This window comes from Bos indicus x Bos taurus, chromosome 7 (genome assembly GCF_003369695.1).
Source record: "Bos indicus x Bos taurus breed Angus x Brahman F1 hybrid chromosome 7, Bos_hybrid_MaternalHap_v2.0, whole genome shotgun sequence".
Lineage (NCBI taxonomy): Eukaryota > Metazoa > Chordata > Mammalia > Artiodactyla > Bovidae > Bos > Bos indicus x Bos taurus.
The window spans coordinates 58,377,083-58,388,727 of NC_040082.1; the positions used below are offsets into that span (position 1 = coordinate 58,377,083).

General features: G+C 42.4%; 1 protein-coding gene across 4 annotated transcripts in view; it reads right to left on the reverse strand.

Moving 5' to 3' along the window:
• Window positions 1-11,608, reverse strand: part of LOC113895237 (protocadherin gamma-C4) — a 182,256-nt gene extending 170,648 nt beyond the window's left edge. The window contains exons 1-2 of one of the 4 annotated variants that reach the window (XM_027546195.1): window positions 8,321-11,608; window positions 4,461-4,770 (exon numbers count right to left, since the gene is read on the reverse strand). In XM_027546195.1, the coding sequence (XP_027401996.1) occupies window positions 4,753-4,770; window positions 8,321-10,738 (2,436 nt within the window). In that variant the 5' untranslated portion in view covers window positions 10,739-11,608 and the 3' untranslated portion in view covers window positions 4,461-4,752. Of the gene's footprint in view, window positions 1-1,951; window positions 4,771-8,320 lie in introns of those variants that run through there. The other 3 variants (XM_027546184.1, XM_027546179.1, XM_027546191.1) reach the window with 3 other exon arrangements.
• Window positions 11,609-11,645: the final 37 nt, after the last annotated feature.

The following is an 11,645-nucleotide window of genomic DNA, read 5'->3' on the forward strand; positions in this document are numbered from 1 at the left end:
GCTTGGCATTTTAGTTTCAATATTTTTCATTTAACCCATTCATTAAACATATATATAATTGAGTATCTGACAATACTTGGGGATTTAACGATACAAACACAGCTACTTCCTTCATGGAGTTATAAGGATATAAAAGCAAACAAGGAATTATAGTGCAGTGAGATACTGACATAAGATCAGAGGCCAAGGGCAATAAGAGGGCCTCCAACCTGGCCTTGGAGGTTAGCAAAGGTTTTCCCAAGAAACCTGAGAGGAATGGATCACGGAAGGATAAGGCCTGGATATAAGACAGAAGAATATGGCAATACCTAGATGTGAGAGAGAAACCACAGAACTTCAGGGTACTGAAAGTAGTCTGTTCTGTCTAAAATTAGAGTGTGAAGATGTTTTTAAGGACCAAAACTGAAACTAGTAGAGATAAACTTTTGTTTTGTATTCCAGAAACCCCTTTCCTGTATTTGTTTTCCTCTCCAAAGCACAATAATAGGAACTCATTTGTCACTTCAATCATGATGCATTATATAGCGATGCATAAGGCATTTATTTCAAGAAGAGTTACTGTATACACTAAAAGGAACTTTGTTTTCAATTTTCCCCAGTTTGTACTATTATTCCACAGTGAGTGCCAACTTTATCTCAAAGAAACTGATGTAATAGTAATAACACAATTTCCCTCAGATGCCCTTAAACAGTGAAGAATCACATCTTAAAGAACGATGGCACCATTATATACATGACTTAGTACAGGATTATTTCCAAATAAAAGATGATCTCAGTTACACAGAAGTGTATTTTTTGTTCTTTGTTATTAAGTATATAACTAACATACTAAAAGCCAACATGGGAAGAGGAATGGGGGAGGAAAACTTGGTTGTAAGGGGGACTGATGTTGGTGGAGGAACTGGAAACATTTTCAACAGCTGCTGTGAGTAGGAAACTTTGAGACGAGAAATGTAAAAGGAGAATCTTTAGGGGCAATTATTTGATATGGTCTCTGAATCCCTTGAGGATATATATTATTTTTAAAGATAAAAAGGCAATGTTGTTTCCTCATATGAGAAAAATAAAATAACAGGAAACAGACACATCTTAACTATTATACAAACCATGTATTATATTAATACAGCAAATGATAACTCAATTACTCTTAAAGGAACACAAAGCTACTTTAGAGGCTAATGACATTCTGAACTAAACAGAGATTGCATGACATACCTTCCTGAAACATGGTGAAGCATATCTATTCTTAAACACATCTTTTAATAGGGAAGATCATTCAAATAAAAAAATATGAGGAATCTCACTGCTAAACTGAAGGAAAAACAAAGACTGAGATGAAAACAAACAACTACAGTATTTATTAATATTCATAAATATAAAGCATAAAAGTATTAAATTTTAAAAGAGGGAGATATTTGAGGAAACAAAAGTCAACATTCATATATCTAACAAAGAACTGTTGATTCGGGTAGATTGGGATGGTTTGCTAAGGGATGAGAAAGAAAGTAGGAGAAACCAGATACCCCAGTTCCTAAGGCTCTTTTTTGTTGTTGTTGTTAATGCATTAATTTTTTTTAACTGGAGGATAATTGCTTTACAATATTGTGCTGGTTTCTGCCATACATCAACATGAATCAGCCACAGGTATCCATATGACCCCTCCCTCTTGAACCTAAGGCTCTTTTGATAATCTAAATATCATCTTCAGCTACTAATTCCCAATTTATACTAATGACACAATGATTCTAGCTCCTCTTCCCTGTTACACCATGTGAACACTTAGAACTAGTGAGAAATAATTCATAAGGACTATTTCTTAAAAATTGAACATGTCCACAAAGAAATATGGGAAATAGAAAAGGTATGGTAAACTGTGGAGACAGCTAAGTAATTAGGTAAGTTCATGTCTTTTAGCAAAGTAACTCACAGGAATGTTAGGAAGAGAGTTTACCTGAGAAAATGTTTCTTCTTTATCTTCAGGTAGAAATTGAGGTTCTGAAACAAAATCCTTTTTCTCACAGCTCTCCTGGCTGATGAGCGTGTCCGCGTAGTTCGGCTGCGGGAAGATCACGTGACTCCCCCGAGAGTCCGCCGTGAGCGAGACCTCGTGCGAATAGGTCTGCAGGAAAGCCCGCACCCCGTCCACGCCCACAAACTGAGACGCCGGCACGCCAGCCAACCCGCTGCCTGAAGCCTGGAACAGACGCGACGTGTGCCAGTGCCGCAGTCTGAGAGCCAGTAGCACAATGACAAAGGCGAGGAAGACACAGGAGACCGCGGCCACCGCCACCACCAGGTAGAGTGTGAGGCCTGAGTCGCCAGGGTCCACTGAGGGCTTCAGGCTGCCTAGGTCAGTCAGGATGTCTGGGATGCTGTCAGCCACAGCCACCGTGAGCGTGACGGTGGCCGAGAGAGGGGGCTGGCCGTGGTCCTGGACCGCCACCACCAGGCTCTGCTTGAGCGCATCTCTGTCCAGGAGGGCCCGCGCTGTGCGCACCTCGCCGGTGTGCAGCCCCACCGCGAAAAGCCCTGGCTCGCTGGCCTTGAGCAGGCGGTAGGACAGCCAGGCGTTCTGGCCTGAGTCTCTGTCCACTGCCACCACCTTGGTGACCAGGTAGCCAGGCTCTGCAGAGCGGGGTGCCAACTCCACACCCGTGGAACCGTCCGTGGGGAGGGCAGGGTACAGAATCTCAGGTGTGTTGTCGTTCTGGTCCAGCACGAATATGTTCACAGACACGTTGGTGCTGAGGGGTGGATTCCCACCATCCTGTGCTGTAACCCATAACTGAAGTTCACAGAACTGCTCATAATCAAAGGAACGCAGTGCATAGAGGACACCGGTGTCAGAGTTGATGGAGATGTAGGAGGACAGGGGTGCACTCTGAAGGGTGTCCTCAGCCAAGCTATAAGTTACATGGGCATTGTCGTTGCTGTCGGGGTCACAGGCCATCACAGAAAAGATGGAGGCACCTCTGGGGTTGTTTTCAGGAATGTAGGCAGAATAGGATGTGTGGGGAAAGGTGGGAGGGTTGTCGTTGATGTCTGTCACCTGCAGCAAGATGTAAGCATCTGTGGATAGAGATGGGCTCCCTCCATCTTTAGCAGTTACAGTGATGTTGTAAGAGGAAAACTGTTCTCTGTCAAGGACTCTAGTTGTAACCAATCGGTGGTAATTGTCCACTGACCTTTCTAATTTGAAAGGAAGGTTCTCTGGGAGTGAACATGTGATAAATGCATTCTGCCCAGAGTCTCTGTCATGTACATTGAAAAGTGCGATTATGGTTCCTGGAGGAGAATCTTCAGGAACTGAACTTGTAGCAGATGTCATGTAGAATTCTGGGACATTGTCATTCACGTCCAGAACTGTGACAATGACCTTCATTCTGGTCAGAAGGCCCGGACCATCCTGAGCTTCAATATCAATTTCATGGAATTTGGCATCCTCATAATCTAGGCTTTTTATGATTGTTATTTCTCCAGATGATGACTTAAGCTCAAATACCTCTGAGGTTTCTTCAGGGTTTTTCTCCAGAAAATATGTCACCTGGGCATTGTATCCCTCATCTGCATCAGTGGCGGTCACTGTAAGTATCCGTGTGCCTACGGGAGTATCCTCTGGAACACTTACACGGTACTCGGGCTGTGTAAAAACAGGAGCGTTGTCGTTCACATCCAAGACCGTCACGCGGATGCGGGAGGTGCCAGATCTGATAGGGTCGCCCCCGTCCAAAGCCTTGAGAACGAGGTAGTGTACGGCCTCCTCCTCACGGTCGAGAGCGCGTCCCAGCACCAGCTCCGGGTACTTGTTACCATCCATCCCGCTTCGCACGTCCAGAGAGAAGTGGTCATTTGAATTAATTTCGTACTTTTGGAGAGTGTTCTCTCCGACGTCTGCATCATGCGCGCTCTTAAGAGGGATCCGGAATCCTGGCATAGTCGTTTCACTAATTTTTAGCTCCACTTCCTCTACTCCAAAGCGAGGGGCATTATCGTTAATATCTTTTATTTCCACTTCTACTGAATAAATACTCAATTTATCTTCCAGGAGTATGTTAAAACTCACCAGACACCGCGCACTCTGGGCGCAGAGCTCCTCCCGGTCTATCCTGCCCGCGGTGACCAAGCTGCCGTTTCGCGGGTTCAGAGCGAAGAGCTGCGTCCTACCTCTGGAGACGATGCGGGCTCCGCGCTCTGCCAGTGCCAGAGGCTCTAGCCCGAGATCCTTGGCAACACTGCCCACGAATGACCCTTTTTCTATCTCTTCTGGCACTGAATAGCGCATCTGCCCAGCTCCAACCTTCCACAGGGCCGCCCAAAGAAGGCACAGCAGTACAAACCTTCTGCGATGTGGCAAATTTAGCAGAGCCGCCATTTCTTGAGCTGCAGTCTTTTCTCCCAGGCAACTTCCGGCCTCCAGCTCGGGATTCCAATCTTTATTCCTCAGGGTCTGAGGTGACCAGCATTCACGGGACCCAGGTCTTTGTGGAGAGAACTAGTGGGCTGTTGCACTGAATTTCTTTGCCGCCCCGAACCTTGCGGGCCAAATGCCCAGCCCTTTGTGTTATGGAAATCGTAATGTTGGATTGGATGTCTCGGGGTTACTTCTTAGGTAGTCAACAGCGACGCCCAGAGGCCTAAGTAATTTCTGCATTCTCCCAGGCAAATCCAGTTACTTCGTGTTACTCCTGTCACTTTCAAGATGCTTTGAAGAATTGTACAGTTCTAAGATACCTGAGAGATTGCTCTTTCAAGTCAGGAGTCTTTTTTTTCCTTTAGAATGAATAAGAATGGTGTGAATGAATGTGATCTTTATAGTAGCAAGGAAAACACTGTTGAACTTTGGAGGCACTAATCAGGTAGCCTCTGCCCTTAGACCAAACATCTTCAACCTCTAATTCCATATTGGGAGAAAGTAAGATTAATCTAAAAACATTAGCTACATTATATTCTAATGTTATATATTTTAAATTTCTGTGCTTAATGGCTTAGTATTGAACTTCAAAACCTGTATTTTTTCCATAACCTGTATTCAAATTATTGAGTTATCAGACACTTAACTGAGTGACTAACCTTTGCCTGACACTTTGCCTGATTGATACTGTAGACAGAACTGGTGCACCTGATGAACACAGTCCCAGTTCTCAAGGGAATTTACATGATAAGGGAGGACACAGTAAACGGAGTGTTTTAATAGAGTATGACAACTGCTATGATGGTTGGAAACCCCGGGCAGTGGGAAAATACATAGGAAGGATATTCAGCCTGGGTGGAAGGGGTGGTCAGAAAACACTTTTCAGGACAGGATTGAACCTGGATCCTAAAGGGTATGACTGAATCAAGAAAGAGGCTAGAGTAGCGTTCTAGAACTAAGGACTAACCAACTAGAATGCTTGGAGTGAGAGGCAGCAAAAACATGAAGGAAACTGAAGGTGGTTTGTTCTTTTTCCAAGACTGTTTTGGCTATTTGAGGTCCCTTGATACCCCACATGAATTTTGGGATAGACTTTTTTCTACTTATAAAAAAGGCATTGGATTTTGATAGCCATTGAATTGAATCTGTAGATTGCTTTGGATAGTTCTATAAGTTTTTGACAAATATTCTTTGTCAGTTTAAGTACATTCCCTTCAGTTTTCAGTTTGCTAAAAGATTTTAAACATGTGTTGAATGTTCTCAAGACCTTTATTATGCCTTTATTGAAATGAACAGCTTTTATCTTTAACCTTTTCATATGAAGTTTTATATTAGATTTTCTTACATTGGAATATTCTTGCATCCATAATTAATAAACTCCATTTAGTCACAAGTCACAGTAGATAGGACTTCAAATCAATTCTTCAGCAAGATTGCACGCTTCTGGTCTCATTTCAGGCTTTTTGCCTTTTGAATTCTTCCCTGTTGAACTTTTTTCATTTTCAATCCATTTCTCTGAGAACACTGATGAAATATTTATTGGAAACAGTTCTTATCGACTCACCATGTTTTCTAGTAGAACCTCTATTTTGTTTCTTAAAACTTTTTCTTCAACACTCTTTTGATACTTTTGAGTCTCATTAAGTAACCACTTGACATCCCTTATTTGCAGTTTCTCTAAAGATTTTTCTGTTTCTTTGTCTTTGACAACATTTGGTTTTACACAGTATATTATTTCCCACTCATGCTTCTTGTTTCGTATTAAGCTGTTTTATTTTTTCCCAGGCTCACTTGCTTTTCCTTTTCTTTTTCCAGGTCTTTGGTCTATAATCAGAATTTGGGGTCTTCTTTTAAGATGTCTAAAATGAATTTTAGTCTTGCTATGTGCCTAGCCAATATTAGTCCCAGCACTTAACTTGACAGAAGATTCAATTTCTCTCCATTAGTGTCAGCTTCTGTTGCTTCGCCATCAGAATTCTCCCTGCTTTGCATTTCAATAATTTATACTCTGTTCCCTTTCTTGTTATTTTCTTTATACTGATATTATATTTCTTGCTTTATTTCTTGATTGTTGAGCTAACTTCACTAATTTTAATACTTTGCTTTTTGAAATTCTTATGGTTGCCTATAAACTTAACCCTAAATATCTTTTAGAGGCATTCCACAATTTTAAATAAATAATATTTTAATTTTTGAATTTTTATTTCCATTGTGATTTTTAAAATCCAATAGTAGTTTAGTGGTATAGATTTAAATGCTCATTTTGTTTTCTTTTTAAAGTATTTGCTTTGTGATTTTTCCAGCTTTACAATTTTAAATAAAATTTTAAGATACTTAAAGTGTACAACATGATAATTTGATATATATACAAACTGTGAAAGGATTCTTCCTACTGAGCTAATAATACATTCATCACTTCGCATACTTACCTTTGTGTGTGTGAGAGAGAGAATTAAATTACACTCTTAGCAAATTTCTATTATATAATATAATGTTATCAACTATAGTCTCCACTCTATATATTGGGTCCTACAGCCTTATTCTTCTTACAATGCAAGGTCTGTACCTTTTTATTATTAATAACTCTCCCCTATCCCCCTACTACCCACTTTGTGATTTAAGCACATGTTATAAAGCACGTATATTATTGGTACTTTGAAATTTTCTCTGCCACCTTTTGTGCATGTGATGATTATGTATTAAATTGTTGTAGAAGGAAATGGCAACCCACTCCAGTGTTCTTGCCTGGAGAATCCCAGGGATGGGGGAGCCTGGTGGGCTGCCGTCTCTGGGGTCACAGAGTTGGACATGCCTGAAGCGACTTAGCAGCAGCAGCAGCAGCAGATTCTCCATATTTTCATATAAAAATGGTCATTCTATATTTGTTGTGTATAAGATTGTATACAGATTTGTCCAATCAAGGTAAGTCCAAGACCAGAATTCCCACTTTAGTGTTAGCCTGGCTCACCACTTTCTGTCCCATCTTTGGTCCATTTATTTATTTTTATTTTTGCCTTATTATGCTTTTGCTTTTTTCATTTTATATTTTATGTATTTCTTTAATTTATTGGAACCGAGTATTTTAAAGCATGGACTTATGATGCATTTCTTGTGAAGAGCTAATACATTAAAGTGGAATATATATTTAATTTTTGTTAGTTGTTTACATTACAGGCATAATATACAAGTCAGGAGGCTTCAAACTATTTCTCACATTGCAGAGGAAATTTTCTGTCGTCCATTTTATTACTTCATTTTGTAACTTACTTAAACATTTGGTGTATTCTTAAGTGTGCATAAAACATATATAAATAAACCAGTAAACAAAGGGATAAGATATTCAACAATAGTTTAGATTTTCAGGTTACCTAAATTTCCATAATTTTATGTTAACACAACTTAAAATACTACTTTAGACAATCTTTACCTCTTCAAATATTCCCAAATAAAACAGCACCCCAATAGATGACATATACATTAAATTTAGGAGTAGATGAGGAGATAATTATAATCTAAGGATATCCAAAAACAGAATCAGTCACATAAATATTTGTAGACCTAGTCAAACTCTATCATTGTCAGATAAGAGCATGGTAAAGAAAAAATTACTTGGCCAGAAGCAAGCAAGAAAACGTTAGAAGCCAAATCTCCTTGTTTCTGATGCAATGCTCTTTCCACAACTCTGTCCCAACCAACTACATTATGATTAATTAGGATCTCCTTTTCAATGAAAAAAACAATTATACTTGGATAGAAACACTTAATAATGATTTCCCATGATCTGTAAATATAAACACAAAGACAAACACAAAGATGGGAAATAGAGACTTTTTAGCAGTAAAGAATGAAAGCAAGTAAGTAAACACAGAAATTATCTTTATCTAGATAAATTTACTACAAAACATTTACCTGAGAAAATGTTTCCTTTTTGTCTTCAAGTAAAGACTGGGGTACTGACAAAAAATCTTTTTTCTCACTGCTCTCCTGACTGATGAGCGTGTCGGCGTAGTTCGGCTGCGGGAAGATCACGTGACTCCCCCGAGAGTCCGCGGTGAGCGAGACCTCGTGCGAATAGGTCTGCAGGAAAGCCCGCACCCCGTCCACACCCAGAAAGTGAGAGGTGGGCAAGCCCGCCAATACACTTGCTGAAGTCTGCGCACGCAGTCTGTGCCAGCGTCGCAATCTGAGCACCAGCAACGCGATGACAAAGGCGAGGAAGACGCAGGAGACCACGGCCACAGCCACTACCAAGTGCAGCATGAAGCTGGAGTTGTCCCGGTGGGAGGAAGTTTCAATGCTGTCCAAGTCGGCCAGCACTTCTGGAATGCTGTCAGCAACAGCCACAGTGAACGTGATGGTGGCCGACAGAGGGGGCTGGCCGTGGTCCTGGACCGCCACCACCAGGCTCTGCTTGAGCGCGTCTCTGTCTAGCAGGGCCCGCGCTGTGCGCACCTCGCCCGTGTGCAGCCCCACCGCGAAGAGTCCCGGCTCGCTGGCCTTGAGTAGGCGGTAAGATAGCCAGGAGTTCTGGCCAGAGTCTCTGTCCACTGCCACCACCTTGGTAACAAGGTAGCCTGGTTCTGCAGAGCGGGGTGCCAGCTCCACACCAGTGGAACCATCCGTGGGGAGTGCAGGATACAGGATTTCAGGTGTGTTGTCGTTCTGGTCCAGCACAAATATGCTCACAGACACGTTGCTACTAAGTGGTGGGTCCCCGCTGTCACGAGCCATCAATCTCAACTGCAGGTCCTGGAACTGCTCATAGTCAAATGATCGCAAGGCATATAGGACTCCAGTGTCTGAGTTGACGGAGACATAGGAGGATAGAGGCACTCCTTGGATGGTATCCTCCACCAGGGAATAAGCAACCTGTGCATTCTCATTACTGTCGGCATCATGGGCTGTCACGCAGAAAATGGAGGCACCTGTGGGGTTGTTTTCTAGAATGTAGGTGGAGTAGAAGTCCTGGGGGAAGACAGGGGGGTTGTCGTTGACATCTGTCACTTGCAGTGAAATGTGTGTTTCAGTAGATAGAGTCGGAGTTCCCTGATCTGTTGCTGTTACTGTAATGTTGTACTGGGAGGTAAGTTCTCTATCCATTGTTTTTTCTGTCACCAAACGGTAATAATTATCATCTAACTTTTCTAATTTAAAGGGTAGATTTCCAGAAATGGAACATGAAGTGTGACCATTGTCTCCGGAGTCCTGGTCATGCACACTGATAAGAGCAATTGTGGCCCCAGGAGGAAAGTTTTCTGGGACTGAAGTAGTGACAGAGGTGATGGTTACCTCTGGGGCATTATCATTTATGTCCAGAACTTTGACCAGCACCTTTGCTCTGGCCATGAGGCCTGCACCATCCTGAGCTTGAATTTCCATTGGATAAATTGTGTATTCTTCAAAATCCAGAGGTTCTTGACTTGTTATTTCTCCTGTGTTAGAATCCAAGTGAAATATTTGTGCCATTTTTTGGTCTATATTATGAAATGAATATGTTACTTCCCCATTGGCACCTTCATCTGGGTCTGTGGCTTTTACCATGAGCAGCCGAGTGCCCAGAGGCACGTTCTCGGGTACACTCGTGTGGTACACTGCTTGTGTAAACGCTGGAGGGTTGTCATTTACATCCACCACCTGAACCCGAATTCGGAGGGTTCCTGAACGGGCTGGATTGCCCCCATCAAAAGCAGTGAGGAGGAAGTGATGGACAGCTTCTTCTTCCCTGTCTAGGGGACTCTGCAGCACCATCTCCGGCTGTTGGGACCCATCAGATCCCTGTTGAGCATCCAGGGAGAAATGAGGGGTGGAGCTGAGCTGATAGCTCTGGAGCGAATTCATACCCACATCAAGGTCTTGCCCAGAAGGCAGGGGGATCCTGGTACCTGGAGCAGTTATTTCATTCATTTTAAATTCCACTTCTTCTAACTGGAATTCGGGAGTGTTGTCATTAATATCAATTATTTCCACTTCAACAGGGAAAAGCTTCATTTTATCCTCTACTAAGACGTTAAAACTCACCAGACACCGCGCGTTCTGAGCGCAGAGCTCTTCCCGGTCTATCCTGCCCGCGGTGACCAAGCTGCCGCTTCGCGGGTTCAGAGCAAAGAGCTGCTTCCTACCTCTGGAGACGATTCGGACTCGGCGCTCCATCAGCTCCTGGGGTTGTAGCCCCAGATCCTTGGCGATGTTGCCCACAAAGAAACCTTTGTCTGTCTCTTCTGACACCGAGTAGCGGATCTTCCCAGCCTGGGCTTCCAACAACAGCCCCAGAAAAAGGTACAGTAGGACCAGCCTGCGGCAGCCGAGCACCTTCACTCGAATCGCCATTGCTCTCTTGCTTCGTATTCTCTCAGTCCAGCACCAAGAGTAGTGTTTGCCTGTTCTCTGAGTCTAAACAGAATTTTCAGGAGAATTCAGAGCAGAAAGTGGTCCAGAAGTATGATCAGGGCAGCCTCAGAAAGACTTTTCAATCCGGCAGTGATGGTGGTTCAAGAAGTCCCCCTCCCGCCCTGGGTGTATGCGTGCTGCCTTCATCTTCCAGACTGGTGAACAGCGGCACCCAGAGTCCTAACCAGTTACTGCACTCCTAGATAATACTTGAACTTTCTCTTCTCATTCAGCTGATCTACGTTTCCTTAAGTCTTAGTTTATTGTCAAGAAACTCGCTAAGCATAATACATTAACACTATGAAAAGGAGAAACTACTATGTTCATTAATTAATTACATCTACTTACTGCTAAATTGTAACATACAGTAGAATCCAAGCTCTGTTGGATATTCCAGTAGTATTCCCAAACTACCTGGGAATTCCCAAGCATTCCCTGTTTGCTATTCGGGAAATAACACAAAGGAGACTAATCATCCCTCCACCTCTGGAGTGTATGTTGACCGCCTGGTCATCTCACAGGCCATAGAGAAGAGTAATTGCCCTTTGACTAGAGGATGAAAAAAAAATTAAAAGGAAAAATAAATTTTCAGAGTGTAAGCAAGACTTTAATACATCAGACTGTCCTACCTCCTATATGTTGTGCTCTGAATATTTAGCAGAAATCTTGGGAGTTTTGAAGGACATATTTTTTACTCCATCCTATTTTTCTTTTACTGTAGTATCTATGTATTATGTGGATTTAAAAATACCTTTAATATGGAATTTAAAAAGACCTTTAACTCAGCTGAAAGTAATATATTTTGAATAAAATAACACTGGGCTGGGACTTCCCTGGCAGTCCAATG